This window comes from Neophocaena asiaeorientalis, unplaced genomic scaffold (genome assembly GCF_003031525.2).
Source record: "Neophocaena asiaeorientalis asiaeorientalis breed wild unplaced genomic scaffold, Neophocaena_asiaeorientalis_V1.1 scaffold148, whole genome shotgun sequence".
In the NCBI taxonomy this organism is placed as follows: Eukaryota; Metazoa; Chordata; class Mammalia; order Artiodactyla; family Phocoenidae; genus Neophocaena; species Neophocaena asiaeorientalis.
This window is the reverse complement of record NW_020174050.1, coordinates 2,415,991-2,437,511: the sequence shown is the minus strand read 5'-3', so window position 1 is coordinate 2,437,511 and position 21,521 is coordinate 2,415,991. Positions and strand designations below refer to the sequence as shown.

Here is a 21,521-nt window from a genome sequence, read left to right as displayed (position 1 = left end):
GAGCTGAGAATTCATTGGAGAAGGTGTGGTTGCAGCCCAGTGGATAGGGGAGACATCCTCTGGTTGCCCAGGACACAGCAGGGCCACAGTCATAGGCCAATCAGGAACAACTCTCCGGAGTGTGGATCAGGTGGACAGGTGAGCAGAGGGACTTGGGGCTTCTCTGCAGGCACAAAGCCAGCTCACAGAGTGTCGGTGTCTGGAGGTCTGCAGGAAACAGAGTCTGGGGGCACAGGTAAGCTGAGGCTGAAGGGTAGGCACACAAAAAAGTCAGGGGTGCTGCTGCCAGTGCTGCTAGGACTGGGGGGACTGCAGGGGCCATCTCTGCAGGAACGTAGTACAACTCTGTGTGTGCCTTGGACTGTGGCATCTTTGAGGCTGCATGTGACAAAGGTGGGGCAAGTGGCTTACCAGATGATCAGCCCCACAAGGCACTCTCTGGGAGCATGCACCAAGTTGAGAAGGTATGGAGAGTAATGATCTGAACTAGGACACAGGCCTCTACTGGGCCTCCAGGCCGTGCCACCACAAACCAAATCAAAAGCTACAAAAGGGGTTGGAGGAACACAACATAAAGAAAGCTGCACCCTACAGGCCACTAGCACTGAAGAAACCACTCTGGGTAGAGCAGTGAAGGAAGAAAGTCAGCTTCCCAGAATCCAGAAAGACCAACTTCCTCCTACAGTGTTTCTCCAGTGCCCCCTACTGACAAAGCATGACATCATGTAAGCTGCAAAGGAAGCATATAGAAAGGCTCCCTGTACATTTTCACAGACAACAACAAAGAGTGAATTCGGAGCAGAGATGCAATAAAATAACTGGCATGTCAACAAAAGGCAAAGCAAAGGAAAGTGAAATTCATCTATTAAAGAAGATTAAGAAATGATAATATTAAATACTCAACAAATTACAATGAGATGGGCACTTAAACTACTGGTAGAATTACAAATGAATATAACTTTCCTTGAAAGCAATTTAGTAATAAGTTCATCCTATAGTTCTACTTGTAGGATCTTATATGAAAATAATCATATATACAAAGACACTATGATAATTATTTATTGTGATAAAAGGAAGTAAATAGCCTAATGTTCAAAAATAGGAAAAAACGATTAAGGAAGGAAAGAAACATTTACCTATAGATTGTTATGCAGCTCTTAAATTGTTTTCTAATAAATTTAAATTATAAGAGTAAATTCTCCTTATGTATCTGGATAAGAATATAGATACAATATCCAAAAGTTTATTATCCGTAAGATATATAGATATATGTTTATATATATACGTATATTATTTGTACATAAACACTACAAACCAAAAACATGTTAAATGTGGTTATGTCTGGTTTGTAGAATTATGTATGGGTGATTCATGTTTTTCATATTTTTCTACACTTGTTAAATAATCTGTAATGAACATATATTGCTTTTTCTATTTAGGAAATAGAAAATTTATGATTAAAAAGTTGCCAACCAAAGAGTAGCAAGTACATGCAAGCACAGAGTTCTACTAGATGCAAAAAAATTCAAATAAATTATGCAAGTGAGATGTTAACATCACTACTGTGGTAGTTTTAAAATATATGTATGAAGTCTTTGATACTCCTCCTCTCAAGATATGGAGCCTAATCTTCCTCACCTTGCCAATGGGCTGGACTTAGTAACTCACTTCTAAGGAACAGAGGAAAGCAGAAGTGCCAGGGTGTGGCTTTGGAAACTAGGTCATAAAAGTCACTGTGGTGTCCTCCTTGCTTGTTCTCTTGGATTGCTGGCTCTGGGGGGAGCCAACTGCCACATCCAGAGTAGCCCTAGGGAAAGGCCTATATAACAGGAACTGAGACCTTCTTCCAAAAGCCTAAAAGCCAACAAGGAACTGAGGCACCCTGTCCACAGCCCACAGCCGTGGGAGTGCGCCATCGGCCAGCCCCAGTTAAGCCTTCAACGACTGCAGCCCTGGCAAAGAGCTTGACTACAACCTCATGAGAGACCTGAGCCAAAAATCCCAGCTAAACCACTCCTGGATTCCTGATCCTCAGAAAATGTGTGAGGTACGAAATGTTTGTTGTAGTATGCTGCTATGTTTTAGGATAATTTGTTACATCACAATAGATAACATATAATTTCTGAGACAAAAATCTGTTCACTTCAGAGTCACCTTTACATAGTACAAGAATATAAACTTCTGTCACAAAACCGTTCATCCTTGTTTTAGGCGGTCCAAATATTTCACTACCAGTTACATATTAGTTCAAATTCAGTTCTAGATAATGTTATACTTATTAATGGTAGAGGACCTGTCACATTTATCTTTGCATACTTTGTTGTACTTAATATGGTGTCCTGTGTATTGGATGTGCTCAATAAAAATCAATTGAATAAAGGACTGAATGAATTAATGAATGAATAAAAGAATGAGTGAATAAATTGTCTAAAATATTTTTTTAAATCCCCTGTATATATGCCTCCTTCTTCACAAATCTGATCTAGTAGCTAAAAACATATCGAAACTTTTCTATATAGTTTTCCCTAATATCGTGGTGTATTTTATCATCTCTTGGCAGTATGAAATATACAGTTAGGCAGTGTTACTATGGAATTTTGTTTAGGGTTGTTCAGCTTGGCTTCAAGAACTGAAGAAATCCATTTGCAAGGCAGTTGATGAGGTGGAAAAGATGGCAGATGTATCTATTATATTGAGATATCTACATGTGAAAGGAAAGGAATAGGATGCAATTCAAGAGGGCAAAACCCTCAACAGCATCCATTTTTCTTCTAAATAACAGCTAAACTATTAGACTGAGACATTTGAAATTGTCCATATTTGGCCTACAAAAGCAGCAATTTTATATTGTTGAAACTAACCACACTTAGCATTTGCCTTACATAGATCAACTCATTTAACATCCATTACACTCCTGTGAGGAAATTAATCTTTCAACCTGATTTTAAAGATGAGGAAAGTAAGCCATGGAGAGGTTGGGAGATTTGCTAAGCTCTTTAGTAGAAGACTGAGGTAGGATTTGAACTTATGGCTCCAGGACCCACACTCTTAACCACTGGAATATATGGCCTCACCCTAATTACACACCCTCAAGTGGCATCTCTCTGTCTTCATTTGTGATATAGAAATAATAGTACCTACTTCGTTATACGGTTGTAGGAGTTATAGGAATAATATATTTAAAGGCTGACACTTTGCACGTAAGAAGTGTGTGATAAATATTAGCTATTGTTATAACTAAACTATAATATGTCCTCACCCAACACTGTAGCCTAGGCTTTCACTAAGTCTTACTGCCCACAACTACTTTATTCTTGTCTCAAAACCCACCCCTCTGAATCACTCACCATTCGCACTCACACTCTCCGAATCTTTCTGTTAAAACATGCCTATTTTCTAGTCGTTAGCCAGGGCCACTCCTTCCATGAACTTTCCTGGTCTCTGTGGCTATGTGTGATCTCAAACTCCTGGGTTCCACATTAGTTAGCTCTGCTCTTGTGACACTGGAAACGTGAAATCTGCCCATTAATATAATTCCTTATGTGTTTATATCTTGTTTAAATTCATTAGTGATCTGGCCATATCATATTCATGTTATTCCCTGCAACACCTAGCACAGTGTATTGAATACAATAGATACTTAAATGTTTATTGGATTTAATTTGCTAGTATATATGAACATGCTGAAATTACTGGAATAAGGAAAAACTGAAATCAAGAGCACTATAATGAGAATTAAACATTTTCTCTAACCAAAATCATTTATTTAGTAAGCACTAAAATATCACTGCTTATTTTTACTTCATTACACATGAAAACTAAGTCGAAATTATAAGTTCTTTATGTCTTTTATGCCGGGATTTCCAGGGAAAAGACTACTATTACAAATCAACACTGAAAGCTCAAGTGAACATAAATATGTTAGGACCACTTGGTGACAATGTCAACATCACATATCTCGGGTAAAGATGAAAGGGAATACAGTCATGTAAGTACCTTTATTGTAAAACATATTTCATTCAGTTCATCAATAATCATTTTCAGTAGTGGTACAGATAGAAACCACAAATGGCACTTGGGTTCTTTTTCACTCCAGAAACCCAGCAGCCACGTCCCAGTTCAATGTGGCAGCTCATTACATCCACCTGAGGCTTTGAAAGGCCCCTTGGTTTCATATTTCTATTGCTGCTTCTGAGAAGTAGAAAGCTTATGGGGAGAGAGGAGGGATGGAAGTGGGTTGTAGGAGAGTTACAATAAGTAGATTTCTCTGCTGAGTAGGAAAGGAGAGATTTAGTGTAGACTAGTTAATGTTCCTGAGTAACATTGCTAGTAGCTGAAAAATGATGTTGATTCTTCTTTTGAACATTAGACATGCATTTCATTATTCATGAAAAACAAAAAGCAGTTCTCAGCAAAGATTGTACACTGACATATGCTGGAATCATTTAGCCTCCCAAAAGAGACTGGCACTTTTTGATCAGTTTGGACCCCTAAAAAAAAGCAAATAATCACATCTGTGAGAAAGAGAAAACAGCTAAGCAGCTCTGATCCCCAAACAGAAAATCTTTAAGACTTCCCTTTTGCATGCCTGAGATGGGTTTTAATAAGCCTGCCTCTCAAGGTCTCAGAATTTCTCACAGGCCTAGTCCCTTAGCTTAAGGACCTAATTAACTGCAATGCCTCAGCCACTTTCAGGACCCCAGGTTTAGAATAAATAAAAATTTGCTTCCTCCTCACAAAAATATGGCACTCTTTTGCAGGGTAAGAATGAACAATCAATGTCAGCTTCTCGCTGCATTTTAAAACAGCTCTAGGGGGCTTCCCTGGTGGCGCAGTGGTTGAGAGTCCGCCCGCCGATGCAGGGGACACAGGTTCGTGCCCCGGTCCGGGAAGATCCCACATGCCACGGAGCAGCTGGGCCCGTGAGCTATGGCCACTGAGCCTGTGTGTCCGGAGCATGTGCTCCGCAACGGGAGAGGCCACGACAGTGAGAGGCCCACATACCGCAAAAAAATAAATAAAAAAATAAAACAGCTCTAGGGTAATCCCATGCTAAATCACTGCATATTCAGGTATAGAAATTCAAGAGGAACAAAACCACTAAAATTGATCAGATTATCTCTACTCCCTTCATATGTACTGGTGTAGATCTTGATATTAAGTCCAAAAGTTTTCCCCAATTTGTACCTGTATAGTCCTTATTCAAATAAAAATCATTTGTGGAAGCCCAAGTAGATAAAAGTGAAATCTTTAGCTTAGTGGAAATGGGACCCCTAGAACTCCACTGCTAAGGTATGAACACACACACATCTGAGGGATAGAGGACTCACACTCCTAAGAGCCTCTAGGATCCTGTAGAAAATGGTTAGAAGTCTAGTAATTTAGTTCTTCCCACCTTCAAACAGTACCACACCTAAATTGCCTAGAAAGATTGAAATCTATTTAGGCTTGTTTTTAAAAATACCTCTGGAATTTACATATCCTTACTTCCACGGTGACCCATGACTATTTTTGTTTTGTTTTGTTTGAATGTTAATTTATTTCCTTTTTTAATTCATGTTTTAAAATTGAATAGTTAATTTACAATGTTGTATTAGATTCAGGTGTACAGCAAAGTGATTCAAGTATATACATCTATTCTTTTCCAGATTCTTTTCCACTATAGGTTATTACAAGGCATTGACTATAGTTCCCTGTGCTACATGGTAGATCCTCGCTGTTTATCTATTTTATACACAGTAGTGTGTATATGTTAATCTCAAACTCCTGATTTATCGCCCCCCACCCCCTGCCATCCCCTCTGGTAACCATTAAGTTTGTTTTCTATGTCTGTGAGTCTATTTCTGTTTTGGAAATAAGTTCATTTATATCATTTTTTAGATTCCACATAGAAGTTGTATCATATGGTATTTGTCTTTCTCTGTGTGACTTACTTCACTTAGTATGATTATCTCTAGGTCCATCCATGTTGCTGCAAATGGCATTACTTCACTATTTTTATGGCTGAGTATTGTGTATATATATCACATGTTCTTTGTCCATTCATCTGTCGATGGACATTTAGGTTGCTTCCATGTCTTGACTATTGTAAATAGTGCTGCTATGAACATTGGAGTGCATGTATCTTTTTGAATTAGAGGTTTCGTCTTTTCTGGATATATGCTCAGAAGCAGGATTGCTGGATCATATTAGTAGCTCTATTTTTAGTTTTTTAAGGAATCCTCCATACAGTTCTCCATAGTGGCTGCACCAACTTACATTCCCACCAACAGTGTAGGAGGGTTCCCTTTTCTCCACACCCTCTGCAGCATTTATTATTTGTAGACCTTTTAATGATGGCCATTCTGACTGGTATGAGGTGATACCTCATTGTAGTTTTGATTTGCATTTCTCTAATGATTAGTGATATTGAGCATCTTTTCATGTGCCTGTTGGCCATCTGTATGTCCTCTTTGGAGAAATGTCTATTTAGGTCTTCTGCCCATTTTTTGATTGGATTGTTTGGTTTTTTGGTATTAAGCTGTATGAGCTGTTTGTATGTTTTCGAAATTAATCCCTTGTCAGTAGCAGTGTTTGCAAATATTTTCTTCCAGCCTGTACATTGTCTGTATGGGAGACTGCTAACCTGTCATCCATCTGAAGACTTTGGAATAATCATCACTAGTCTATTTCTCCAAATCCTGTGACATGCTTTTCAAACCTTTTTACATTCTAGATACTGCTGGACATAACAACTGAAGACTTTGGAATAAACTACTAGTCTATTTCTCCAAATCCTGTGACATGCTTTTCAAACCTTTTTACATTCTAGATACTGCTGGACATAACAACTTGCCAAGATCCTTTTAAAATGGGTCACCTCTCATCTCTTTTGAAATCCCAATTCAATAAGAGTAACAATATACCGGAAAGAATAAAGCCTACTGATGCTAAAAAGAAACAAAAAAAACACCATCAGTGTAAGAGCTATAATGAACTTCTGAAAAACAGTCATTGGTGTGATATTAATCAACATATAAAAATGCAGAGACAGAAGCTCAGAATAGTAACATTAAAGAAGTACCAGCAGTAAAAGACCAGAAAGTCATTGATTTCTGAGCTGCTTTGGTTCTTATCTCCTGCTCAGCCCATTTTTTTAAACTTCCTAAAGATTCCTGAAGTCACTACTATCCTTTCAATATACGAATTTTTACTTAGGTTAGCCAGAATTTGATCCTATTATTTACAACTAAAGAACCCCAACTAACATACCAGCTTAAAATATAACTGTGTAAATATATGGGTGAAATAATATTTAAATATGCAAGAGCCCCTAAAGTTTATCACCCGGGTGCCCATTCTGAAAATATACATAAATACATACATACATACCTAACTTAAGAAGGTAGCCAAAAAAAACTTAAAAGAATCCAAGAAAAAAACACAAAATGGGATGTTAGAAATAGTCAATTTTACCCAGAGTTACACTTAAAAAGAAACTGTTAGTGGACAGCCATAAATCAGTCCCAGAAATAACTAAATCCAAACTGAAGGATTAAGTCAGAGGACTTTTCAAATGTTATCAAACTGTAAGTTTCAAATCTTATCAAACTTTAAGATGATAGAATATTCTGTTACAAAAACTGTATGATTAAGAACCTGATATAATTTAGCAGTGTGATATATTTTCGTGGTGTGATGAAAGTAGATGCTTTATTTGTCAACATGGAAAAAGAATGGTAGTTAGAAACTCTCAAAAAAGAAGGATGTACTAGGAAATCATAGTCCAGATATGTAAAGCTAAATAAATGTGGCATATTTTCTGCAGTTGATAGTAAGAAAAAAGACTTCATTTAATCTTGACACTTTTTAAGTGATCCAGGATAAGTCATTGAACTATTGGTCAATCCATTCATTGTACGGCTGTAAATAATATTACAGTTAAACACACTATTGAACACTATTTAATGGCTTCCAGTTTTTGGATCAACCTATTGACAAAGCACACAAACCTTACATTTACAAAGCGGGATGAATAAACCTAGACAGTGTGGAAGTAGTGGTATAGCTTTAAAAAGGAAAGCTGGCAAAGAAATCAAAAGAAATTTAGACATGTTAATTATGTTTTGGAAAATCACTAGATGCTGATTGAAGTCGAAGGACCAAGAAATAGAGAATAACCGATAAAAGAGCTAAAACTACAAAAATACTTTACCTAAAAAAAAAAAAATGAGAGTCTACTGGTAGTATTGTCTTAGTTAGTGTAAGTATACTATATTCTTTAAGTGACAGCAGTATTTTAAAAAACTATTAAACTAATAATGGTAATCACTAGGAATACTAAAAGTGAAAACTTAAATTGCTTACCTTTTGGGAATGGGAAATGTACCCTGCTCTTCTGTCTGAACTCTTGCCATGTTCGTGTATTACTTATGTAATTTTCAAAACTTGTGTAATGTATCATAAGAAACTAAATACAGTATCCCAGAGTGACCTGATCCATGTGGTTACAATATCACATTGCTTAATCTGACCCTTGTTTTTTCTCCAGAAATGCATCCCAGGATTGCAGTAGCTTTGATAGTAGACCCATCAAGTTGTAAGCATAGGCCACTTAAACCAGCAAGTCTTTCCACATGAACTTGTGCTGAGTTACAACTAAGAGCAGAACTTTGCTTTTTTTATTGTTAAATTTCATGTATTATTTTCAAACCATCATTTCAACCTGCCCAAATTCCTGCTATTTCTTGTTAACTTTCTTCTATGTTATATTCTGTTGGGTGACAGATAAGTATCTCAGGCTACAATTATCATTCCCCACTGACCTGGAGGAGAGAATTTCTGAGTAGTTTTCTCCTTAAAACTGCTGAAGTCTACAATTCACATCATTATTTCATGAAATATGAAATTCCTTTTCTTTGGAAGATCCAAATTCACCTTGTATGGCTGAGTTTCTTATTTTATTTCTTCTTTTTGTTTCATTCTTATTCTTACCAACATTCCAACATTAATTTTGGTTCCCTTTTTTCTCCTTAGAATTTTCCTGCATTCTGGTTTACGTCTCAAAACATGTCTTCCATCTTGTCTAAAAGTGTTTTACCCTCCCACTAGCCACAGCTAGAAAGGCAGTCTTCAAACCTGCCCACTTTCTCTTTTAACAGGCAGAACAGATTCACATAATTGACTATTCTAATCTCAGAAAAGAAAACAAATAAAATGCATGTAGGTCCCTGGAGCAGTTAGTCTAACTTGGAACATCTACACACTGCTAATTGGCTAAGCCTCTTCACTTCTGGGATTTTGGTTCCATGGAGACTCCCAAAGCCACTAGGTATTATTCCTTTGCATTACAGTCAAACCTAGACCTCTTCCATAAACATAGAGGCACAAAGTCTCACCGAAACTCTTGATGATAAGATTCCAAAATATTTCGATCATATCTTCCTATATTTTTTGCTAAGCCTATTCATATAAGGTTATTGCTTTCATATTCCAGTCTTACCTTTGTATTTAATGTCCCCAAAATCTTTCACTTCCTTTCATAAATAGGTTATTTTTCAATTGTTTTATTATTTTTGTTACTGTCCTTGGTTCCAACTTCTTACTAAGTTAGAAGTAATATAAAAATATTGGGAAGGGAGGGAGGAAACAGTTTATGATTATCTACTTTCACCTTAGGAAAGTGGTTCTTAAAGTGGTCACCAAACCAGCAGCATCAGTAGCACCTGGGAACTTGTTAGAGATGCAAATAATCAGACCCCACCCTAGCTCTATTAAATCAGGAATGCTGGGGATGGAAAATATTGATTTTGTTTCAACAAGCCCTCCAAGTAACTCTGATGCACACGAATATTTCAGAATCACCTCCTTAAAATAATCATACGGAGATATACTTGGTCAAACTTTATAGATGGTGCAGAATTACATATATTAAGCATTTCTATCTGAAGAAGTTCATCTAGCAAATTTTAATTAACATGATATATTCTTCAGATAGCCCCTATTTTCTCCTTTAATTTGTGGAGAAATCCTAAAAGAAAGTAGAGAGGGAAGGGGAGGGAAGGGGAAAAGTTTGGGCTTTTCAACGATTAAGTTGAAGAGCACTGTCAGACAAAAAGTGTGGGGAAAAAAAGCACACAGAAATCTTCCTATCATGCTGTTGATGAAATAGTTCAAGCAAGAAGCATTCACACTCAAGAGGAAGAACACTTCAGGAAAATTCCTTTGGGGATTTTTAGGCATAGGCCCTTCTGCAAAAGTGTTTATCTGTGTGGATATAGGGTTGTTACTCAGGTAGAGATCTGTTTTCTGAATGTTTTACAAAAAAGTGAAAGGGCTTTAAAGTAAATAAATGGGCACTTGTGACTCTTTTCATTTTGTGTATCAGCTGGTCTGGGAGTCAGCAAAGTTTTTTTGTGAACAGCCAGATAATATTTGGAGCTTTGCAGTTCATTCAGTCTTGTCACAACTACTCAGTCTTACAACTACTCAATTTTGCTGTTGTAAAAAGCGGCCATAGACAACACGTAAATAAATGGGCAAGTTTGTGAGCCAATGCAGCCTCATTTACATAAACAGGGAGTGGAGCTCAGTTAGCCAGAGGGCTGTAGTTTGTCTACCTTTGACTACACCATAGATATATGGCTTTTAACATAAGCACATGTACAGTTTAGGTGAAAAAGTAGAAAAGAGCCACTGAAGGTAATTGAGGCATTCATGAAAATTGTTACCTGTGAAAACGTTTCCCTGGGCCACTGCTAAACCTAGTCCTAACTAGGACTAACTAGCCACAGCCTGTTTTGACTGTAAAGCCTGCTATATTATATTCTACTTTTTGAATCACACGTTTGCATTCTTCTACTCGGATACTATGACCTACTATATCCTAGTTTCTGCTTCTCAAGTCATGTCCCCAGGAGAACGGTCCATCCCAGGTCCCCTCCATGAATTCACATGAATTTTCTGTGCCACACAGGGATGGTAGGATTACCATGATATTCTTAGAAATTTAAGTCATACAATGTTACCATCTTATGAAAAGTCATTTGCTTGTTAACGGTATGCAATTAGATTAGCTACACAAAACAGTCTCCTGGTACTCAGTTTGGTGTGTATGCACAAAGAGACACTTTTTTCTGGTCACTGTTCTTTTCTCTCTCTATTCTTCAACCCCCTGTTCTAATGATCTGCCACTGAGAAAATGCAATCCTTTCCACCTAAACCGGTTTCCTAGTTAAGCCCCAAACTACATTTGGTGACTCTTCCTGATGATGCCCCCAGAAATTCCTAGAACGAAGCTACAGTTTGCTCTATATTTCCAAGGACACCATTTCTCTATAATGAGAAAGTCAACTCATCCTTCTTCCTCCCACCCTCAGTCCTAAACATCTCAGTTCATCTGGTGTCATGACTTTGTATTTATCTTTATTCATGTCTAACATGCCTAGTTCCCTCAAATGAAGACAAATATTAACATGTCTTAAACTCAAATATAGTCAATTACACCGATCCACTTAAATTGTGATTTTCTCCAAATCCATTCATGATTGGCATGGAGAAAGGATTTTTTTTTTTAAACTGTACCCTAAGAGTGCTAAGAGAATAGACAAGGAAACAGAGATACCTCTTCTTGGAGACACATTTCACTTTTCTCTGCTTGACAGCACATCTCCACCAGGTGAGCAAAATCCACAATAACTGATTGGAACTGCATCTCTGCCGCATATGGTTCCTGCTTCACAAGGTTGCTGAGAAGTCTGAATAAGAAATGAGTGGCAAAAATAAAATCACTCCCTGAGTTCTAGAAGGCCAGCTTGCAAACCTGCCTTACTTATTTAAAGCTGCACACCACCCATGCCTTTGTATAGCTCTCACTCTTAAGTTTACAGGCCCTGAAAATGCCCTGATGTCTTCATAGTTTTCACAGTACCCATCTCCATCTTTTATTCAACATATTTTTCTTCAAGCACATCTCATCGATATAACTATTATATTAAATTTAATTACCTTTATGTAATTATTACTAGGGTAACTATTATTTTCTATTTTTATTACATTGGGTGGTAAATAGGTTATACAATAAATTAGCTTTCCTATAATATTTTGTTATGAACATTTATTCTAAACAACTAACTTCCCAATAAATATTACAAGTATAACACACCTGAAAGTTGAGGCCCCCTTATATGTTACTAATAATAAAACCAATCCACTAATTTGAAACTTCAGTAGTTTGACAATCATCTCAGATTTCCCTCAAAGAATGTTTCCCCACAACGATATAAACATCGGTGTTTCAACCACTTAGAATATTTAAAATTATAACCTGGTTTCTGTCTCTCTGTTTAATAAAGTAGTATCGGGCTTCCCTGGTGGTGCAGTGGTTGAGAGTCCGCCCGCCGATGCAGGGGACACGGGTTCGTGCCCCGGTCTGGGAATATCCCACATGCCGCGGAGCGGCTGGGCCCGTGAGCCATGGCCGCTGAGCCTGCGCGTCCGGAGCCTGTGCTCCGCAACGGGAGAGGCCACAACAGTGAGAGGCCCGCGTACCGCAAAAAATAAAAATAAAAAAATAAAGTAGTATCCCAAATCTTCCAATGTTGTCCTTTTTTTTTTTTCTTTATTGATCAAGAGAGATTTAATTACAAAGAAAACAAGCATGAAGGGTAGGGGAAATGTACATTAATCCATATTTTATTGCTTACCCAAAAACCTTCATTTACTCTTCATTTTCAAATTCACATTGATAATACCTAGTGGCCTTATTTGTACTTGAGTAGGTATGAAAGAAAATATCTCAAAGCTTTAAGTAGCTATTTCTATGACACTCTAACCCAAGGGTCCGGCAAATATTTTAGCCTTTTTCAGCCAAGAGGCAAAATTGAGGATATTATATAAGTACTTATATCACAAGACAGAGAACTCCAGGCCCGCCCCACCCCTGGGGTGGGCTGCCCCAAGTGGCTGGCGGGCACAATTTGTGCCAGTTGCCATTAGCTGGAAATGATGGTGAAGAGGGACCAGCGGTGGGGAAGGGGGTGCACGCCGCTTGTCTCACTCTGTGCCCCAGTGACACGCCCTTTTCTTCTCCCCGCACCCCGCTCTCAGCGCGGGCAGCTGGCCCAAGGCAAGGTGACTCTCTGAGTCGCTTGACTCCTGGACTGAGATGCCACCCACCCCTCTGCTGTCCGGCAGTCGTCAACAGTGAAGTCCCCACCATGCACGTGGCACCAGCGCAGGCACTGGGCAGAGAGAGCTCGGTCCCAGGCGGGGAAGGCAGGAGCGAAGCCGGGAACAGAGGCGAAGCAGACGCGGCACTCTGCAGCTCCCAGGCTTAACTTGTTCAGGCAGTGCCCGTAGGACCTACAGAAACAGCCCTGGCCAGATGGCCGTAGCGTGCTGACCCCATCTAAGCAATCAGATATTTAGCTTAACTTGGTAGCGCCCTGGACATGCCTCTGAACTTCCCATTTCAGCTCCACCCTCCCCCCAACCCCCAGCCTTGAGGATAGACAGAGCTGAAACAGGAGCATGACTGAAGATAAGGAAGCACAAGCCAATTTTCTTTTCGGAAACTGCTACAGTGATGAGGTGGGTTTGAGAAGCATGTAATCACTGCATCCTCTCAGCACCAGCAAGACACAGTCAATAGAAGCTAGGGGATTTTAATTAACCCCATGTTTGCCCCTAATCCTAAGAGCTGGGAATTTAGAAAAAAATCAGAGAGGGGACAAAGACATATGTACAAAAATATTCATTGTCACAATTTATGATACTCAGAAACTCAAAACAATTTTCATGCCCAGAAACAGGGACTGGTTAAGTTCATTATTGTACCCATATACTGGAATATTAAAAAGCCATTAAAATGCTGTTTTGAAGAATAATCAGTGACAAAACTGCATACATTATCATTTTTAAAGCTACATTAAAAATGATGACAACAGCCAACAACTTTTGAGTATCTTGATGTTTGTTCTGTTTCAGACAATGTGCCGAAAATTTATAAATGTTACCTCGTGTAATGCTCTCTGTCACCTCCTTAATAAGGCTCTATGTCATCTCCACTTTGCATTTGTAACACTAGTTTCAACTCCTTGGGAATAATATAGATCTGGGCATATGTAACAAGCCAGTGAGGTGAGCCTCCCTCCCAGAAGGCATGAGGATTGAGAACTACTTTCGAGAACTCGTCCTGAGACAAGAAGTCAGGCTCACAGACTTCTGCCCATTAAGAAAGGTCTGGTCAGTGGAAGACGGGAGTAATTCAGTGGTTCCCCAGCTGGGCCTCCACTACACTCATTTCTGAGTTATATGGAATCAGGATAACTCTTTGAAAGGGGGCTGTAAGAGTGCTTTCATTAAAGTCCTGCACACCGTTAAGACACAAGCAGCACTGCCACAGCACCTGCTAAACGTGTACAGTCCTGAGGTTTGGGGGAGGTATTATTTTTTCCTTACAACAAAACATAAAGCAACTTTGTCATCAATTGAAAGGGTTCCAGTCTGCTGCCGAGCAGGAGACAGCAGTACCTGGAGGGCATGACTGTTCCCAGTGGCACAGGCATGGTGCCAAGGATCCAGGAATGCCTGGAGAATTCCTGCGGAGTGGGAGAGGTAAGGGGAGTTTCATGAGCTCTCCCCTGAGGATTCTGAGGATAATTGCTGGAACTGAAATTCTGTATAAGCAGGTAGTAGTGAGAATGTGCAAAACTTGCATTATTATGTATTCAAACCGTAGGTTGATGGACAGAGGGCAATTGTGGGAGTGTGCACTTGTGTACAGATATGGAATTATGTATTCCTACACTGTACACATATTTATAACGGGTATCTCTGCAGTGTTGGAATAAAAGTACTGTTTTTCTTCTCTTTTCTGTATTTTCTAAATTTTCTGCAAAGACTATGTATTACTTTAATAATAAAGTAAATCAACATTTTACAAAGAAATAGAATAGTATAAGCATTCTTTTTTCTATCCAACCGTTCTGTACATATTTGATCTTTTTTTAAATTATGTTTTATTATAGTTGAGATATGTACATATTCAATTTTCCAATTAGACCTAAACTTGATCCCACTTGAAAGAAAACACTGTGCTTGTTTGTGTCTCTGTATCATTCAAGTCTGCATGGTTATGTATGATGTATGGTCAAGACAGTTGATACTGTCTTTGAATAATAATTATCAGTTTTTAACAAATTAATTATTCAAAGTGAGAAATACAGGCTATTTCCCATTGGAATTTTGGTGGGTTTTGTCTCAGAAAATATTCCCCCACAGATAACTATATTGTTCATGATGCTGAAATTCACTACCCAACCCATAAAAGCATAGGACAGCTTCAGTCCCATGTTACAGAAACTAACCATCATGAGTACCTACACAGTGAGATTACCACATTTCCCAGCACCCACTGGGGCTTCTATGGTCTGGCCTAGGGGATTCAGCACCCCAAGTGGCCAAAGCTGGTATAGGAGGGGCACTGGTTTTACTGTGAGTTCATGCAAAATCTGGACTTCTTTTTCCTTCCAATGTCATAAAAAGTGCACAAACTTTGCAGTCAAACTTACTTTGGCTCACGTTAGGTCCTCTACTCACTAGTCTGTGTGACGATGGGTAAGATACTTAACCTCTCTGACCCGACTCTATAAAATGAGAATTTGAACACCTACATTGCAAGGTTTTTGTGAGGACCAAAAATACTACTATATTAAAGGGCTGAGTACAGTAACTGGCATACTGAAGGCACTTAATAAATAGTGGCAAAGATAATATGAATAATTATTTCATCAAATTATGGCAATGATAATGAATAATTATAGTAGTAGCACAACTTGCAACTTGCGTTTCAAATTATTGGTTGCTTCCAACCACAGTCTCCCTTCTCCCTGACTCCCACAATAAATGGTACATTGTCACAGCTTCTCACCTACTTATTCATTTATTCACTCAGCAAATAATTGATGAGCAGTTTTATAATTTCCCTGAGGGTCTGAGCTGTAGATTTAACAATAATAGAGAAACCTAGCGGAGGATGTAGGAAGGCTCTTTCATATGTACCCTTCTTCTCTTTCCTCACAAGCTCTGGGATTCCAGTTGTCTTCATGGTTTGGCCCCTCCCAACCCCTCTAGTCTCAGCCCCCAAGGTTTCTCTCCCCTCTCTCACCTATGCCTCAGACACACCCAACTATTCTGCTCTCTCCTCTGTCCTGCTGGGTCAGCTGGTTTCTGGATGCACGTCTCCAGAGGCACCAGTAGAGGGAACACTTGTATGACCGCTGAGCTTCCAGATCAGGTGGCAGCTGCTTACCTAAAGCACAGGGAGCTCAGCTCTGTGCTCTGTGATGACCTAGATGGGTGGGATGGGGGGTTGGAGGTGGGAGGGAGGTCCAAGAGGGAGGGGATATAGGTATACATACAGCTGATTCACTTCATTGTACAGCAGAAACAAACACAACACTGTAAAACAATTATACTCCAATAAATAAACAAGGAGAAACACTTTCACCGTACTGGGATAGGTCAGGGGAAGAAAGGGTCCCATTATGAGAATGCAGGTCTGGGAATGAGATTTGGAGCAGAGGTATCAGCATGTCGTGGTACCTTCCCTTGACACTCCAGATATGAAGGCTGCCTTTTCTACAACTCGGGACTCTGTGCCATTTGGAAGCTAGGCCCCCCTCCCTTACAACGACTTGCCACATACCTGTGATCTGCTTGCAGTGGGTTTATCTCTCCTGTCCACTTCCTCACACCCACCCAGCCCAGCCCCCGGATCTCTCTATCTATGAACGTAACTGCTAACTGTTTTAAAACATTTCCCCTAATTCTATTCATTCCTTTAGTTTTAAATTTTTTAATTTACCTTTTAAAATATTAGATCCTACTTTTAATCCTCAACCCCATCAAGTTGTTTCCAGCTTTTCATTTCAATGATATTAATCTTTTATTTTCATTACATTTATTCACCCTTTCATTTAAAGCACATTCTAGTCTTTATATAATATCTTAAGTCTTAACATTTCAACTCTGTATTTTTCTTAATTGGATTTTAAATTCTTTTCCTTTGAACTTCTATTCTCTTTATTGCCTCTGTCTTATTCCATGACCTCATTTCTGCCTTCTCTTTATAATCCTGCTGAACTTTGTCTTTCCCCTCCAGGAGCCCCTTCACTTTTTTTTTTCTTTTCTGTGTGAATGTGGACTTATGCTGTGATGATCAGTCAGAACTATGTAAGGGTGAAAGCCATGGAGAGAACCCCTACCACTTCCCAGGAAATTGGAGAGCTTTGTCCAGCCCAGCCCTTGACTCCCAATATGTATCCTCCCAGAATATTCTAGAAATCTCTACATTAGCTGTCTCTGTGTTATTGCTTTCTCCATACAGAAAACACAGTGAATTCACTAGAACACGGATGCTTCCTAATATTTCACACTTTTCATCATCTAGCCCTTACATGAAGATTTTCAAGTATTAAAAATTATCACCAGCGTTATAACCCCTTGATTAGGGTACACTAACAGCTACATGTTGGTAGTTAAGGATATGTGCTTTGAGCCAGGTAGCCTGGGTACAAATTCCAGTTCAACAACTTATTTACCTGTTGCATGATCTCATACCATTTCTTCTTGCCTTCTTAGCCTCAGTTTCCTCACAATTAAAATGGGGTAATAATATTATCTACCTCCTAAATCTGCGGTAAGGATTTGGTGAGATGACATACATAAAGGGTGCCTATCTATGCCAGAGAATTTCCTCAACAGAAAGCAAATCCCAAACTCTAAAAATAAAGTATTATCTTCTCACATCAGCCTGGGCTAAAGAAAGAATGGCTAACTAAGTGTTACAATGGTTTTCGGATGCTTACTGGAAAGCTTTACAGTCTAGTTTGTGATCAGCTCACCTTGGGAACTGAAGAAAGGACTTCAAGGGTCAGTTGGCTTATGAATTTTAAGTACTGTGATAAAATAGAATAAGTGACAACCTTGCGCTTGCTAACCACGGGAATGTGTTTATCCCCAAGGCAACAAAAAGTCTGCCTCACTTGGCAAGATGATATTGTTGGACTAATAATATTTAGACTCTCCAAGAGCAAGTCTTAGAGTAAATAAATTAATTAGAAGTAAGCTACCAACCATTTCTAATGATCGTGGGGGAGAAGGAACTATGAGGACCAGGACCCGCTTTCTCCTGAGGACAGGATCAGGGGCACGTGAGGAGGGTGGGAGGAGTGGGTGGGCACTAAAGGGGAACTGCCCCACTGCCAGGAGGTGGAGGGCTTTTGATGCATTGTGTTGATTCAGGGTAACCAGAATGTATATATACATATAAACAAAGATCCTTACTTTTGCTTTTCGGTTTTTAATTCCTCCTCCTGAGCTCTGCACAAGTCCTCATTAAGGTTGACGACTTGGTCACAGGATAAATGTGAAGAAATGTAAGTTCCATCTACTTGCAGATCATCAAAGCAAGGCTTCCTGAAGGCATACGAGTCATCACAGCAGTGACCCACGCCAGCATTGATAGGCTCTGCCTCGTGTCTTCTGCATAAAGCTCCAAGAATTAGCTTTGCCTTCCCCAGAAAAGAATTAAAATAAGAGCCATAAGATTTGTGGTCATTAATATTATTATTTTTTTTAATCCGCAGAAAGGTATTCTCAAATTCTAGTGTCCTGTTAATTTGGCCTGGATTTCACAGTCTGGGAAAGAGCAAGAGTGTCAGATGAAGCCTGGTTCTCAGCCTTGTCCTCCCTCTTCCTGTCATCCTCAAAGGTCAGTTCCCTTGGACCCGACCTCCCAAGTCCTCCTCAGTGTGCAACTTATAGACCAGTGTTGACTTGAGGCGGGAGTTTCTTATGCTCCGTCAAATTAAAATCAAGTCTCAGGTCAACATGACTGCTAATTTGACCCAGATGCAAGACTGATGAGTGCACTTCTAAAAAAGCTCAAATCCAATGTGTTTCTGTGTTTTATAACTGGACATCCGTAACTACCACAGAACTTGGTATATGATAAATCACCTATAAACACTTGTTGAATTAATGGAAAAGTGAATAAATGAATGGTGAAAGGAATCCCTGGATCTTATTTCAGTTGTCACCTTCCATTTTCTTGTCTCCTTCTAGAACAGTCACCTTGCCTTGCTCCCAGGGTGTGGCTGATACTTATCCTGATGCTGTCTGCAAGGCTGCCTGTATTCCACTCTGAGTATAATGACCACACAAATTCCCTGTCACTTGTGTATGTGGGGATGAAGTGACTGGAACCAGTGAGCATCAATATTTAATTTATGAATTTATTGAAGTAACCAAAGAGATCACTTAAAAACAAGGTTTTAGGAATATAAATCAAGAGTTCCCCAAGGAAGGCATGATTAGATAATAAAAATTTATAATAAAATAAAAGGAAGACAGAGCTGGATAATAAAAAATTTTAAATCTGTAACCAAAACAACTATATTTTATCAGAAAAAAAGACTAACTTAGTATAGAGGAGATGCTCTACCAAGAATATAGGACAAAGAAAGCTGTCACCAGACAAGAATTCAGTAGCGTTAAAATATACCACTTGAGAGAGACCTGAAGATGAGCATCCAGGTCCTGGAGTGATGTTCTCCATCGCTAGGAGGGAATAATTCATATCCCTGGAAGAAATAGCCCTCAAGACCATCCCTGCCCTTCCTCTGATTCCATTTGCATGAATACCCATATCCTAATTCAACTTCCCAAGTAATGTGATTCAGGGAAAAGTGTAGCCTAGTTATTAGAACCAATTATTCTTGACATTGGGAAGACATTTCTCACTGTAAATGAAACCTGGTATTCTGTCTGATGAAGGTAACACTTGTAAGTTTGATATAAGATAACAGAAAATATAAATATTTGGTCTTTGACCCTGGTTCCTGACACAAAGCTCCTGGTATGCTTATAAATTGCTAAGTGATAAGGGCATTAGGAGCAGCTTTTGTTCTAATGAGATGACTCTGAGTGAGCTCCTGGATGGCTCCTGGATGGGGGCTGGTCTCCAGAAAGACCAAGACATGATTAGAAGCTTGGAATTTTTAGCTCCACCCCCATGCTCCAGAGAGGGGAAAGAGGCTGGAAATACAGTTAATAACTGGTCATGTCTATGTGAGGAAGCCTCCATAAAATCCCAATAGTATGGGGTTCAGTGGGCTTTCAGGTGAGTGAACACATCCAAGTACCGAGAGGGTGAGACACCCCAACGCCACAGGAAGCTTCTGCACTTGGAACCCTCCCAGTTCTCACCCTATGTACCTCTTATCTGGCTGTTCTTCTGCATCTTTTTCATATCCTTCAATAAACTGGTAACTGTGTTTTCCTGAGTTCTGTGAAGTGCTCTATAAAATTAATTGAACCCAAGGAGGGAGTTGTGGAAACCTCCGATTTATAGCTAATCAGTCAGAAGCACAGGTGACAACTTGGACTTGCGATTGGCATCTGAAGTCAGGTGGGAGCAGTCCTGTGGAACTGAGCCCTCAACCCGTAGGATCTGATGCTATCTCCAAGCAGATAGTGTTAGAATTGAGTTAAATTGTAGGATTCCCAGTGTTTGCTTTGGGGGGAAAAAATAAAAACCCACACATCTGGTGTCAGAAGTGTTGTGAGTATGGTAATCGTGTGAGAGTAAAGGAGAAACACAAGAGGAAACTGGGTGGTTTTTTCCTACACTTTTGATTAGTATGAGTTAGTCTAAAATCAGCAAAATCGCTTTTGTTGACTTGAAAATCCAGGGAATAGACCTTGGGATATGATCCAGGCAAAGGTCTGGTGAATCTGACATCCCCAGTCTTTGCAAAGTGATAGTCTTATTTATATCCCTGCTGCTAATCAAAGACAATTGGCATGAACTGACCAGAAATAAATTCTCTTAAGGACAGAATTATTAGGTTCCATTGACAATTCATAGACGCGTCCACCAACACGAGACTGATTGCTGGGGCTTGGAGTTCAGAACTTTTAACAACAGACAGACATGCAGTCAAGGATGCGCTTACCGAGTTCTCCATGCAAACAAACTGTTGCTCATCATTCAGTGGGCAACATGTGGTGGCAGCAGCTGCCATGTTCTTCGTGAATATAACCAACTCCTGAGCAGATAGTTGTGGGGCTTTCTTAGTATAAAGGACTATGAGCCTGAAAGAATAATTTCCTCTTATTCCTGGCAATGGCTATGTGCCCAAAATGAAGAATTCTACAAAGTTTTCCTCAATATCTCACATTGTCTCTGATGTGGGATGAGCAAGTCATTAGATTGGGTTTAAGTCTATCCTTTTAGTTCTTGACCCAGTGGCTCAATGGCTTATTCAGTATACCTGGAATTCCCTTTCCACCTCACACACTGCTCCACTCTCATCCATCTTCTTTCTACTTATGAAGGATACTGTGATAGCTAATTTGGATGGCTGCAAAATCAGACTCATAGTAAACAGCTTCTGAAATAAATATATGCACAGGCCATTAAAGCATGTATGGTTGTCTACAACGTGTAGGAATAGAAGTTACAGCAACCAACGATC

The 21,521-nt window shown here is 39.3% G+C and overlaps 2 protein-coding genes across 2 annotated transcripts in view; one reads left to right on the top strand and one right to left on the bottom strand.

The window, feature by feature from the left end:
- The window catches only part of RASSF6 (Ras association domain family member 6), a 63,136-nt gene extending 60,762 nt beyond the window's left edge, over positions 1-2,374 (top strand). Inside the window, exon 12 of the mRNA XM_024754052.1 lies at positions 1,440-2,374. Within this exon, the coding sequence (XP_024609820.1) occupies positions 1,440-1,457 (18 nt within the window). The 3' untranslated portion in view covers positions 1,458-2,374. The remainder of the gene's footprint in view (positions 1-1,439) is intronic.
- A 2,071-nt stretch (positions 2,375-4,445) lies between these two features.
- Positions 4,446-21,521, bottom strand: part of LOC112405613 (alpha-fetoprotein-like) — a 38,423-nt gene continuing 21,347 nt past the window's right edge. Inside the window, 4 exon segments of the mRNA XM_024754093.1 lie at positions 4,446-4,490; positions 11,603-11,735; positions 18,328-18,554; positions 21,000-21,138. Of these exon segments, the coding sequence (XP_024609861.1) occupies positions 4,446-4,490; positions 11,603-11,735; positions 18,328-18,554; positions 21,000-21,138 (544 nt within the window).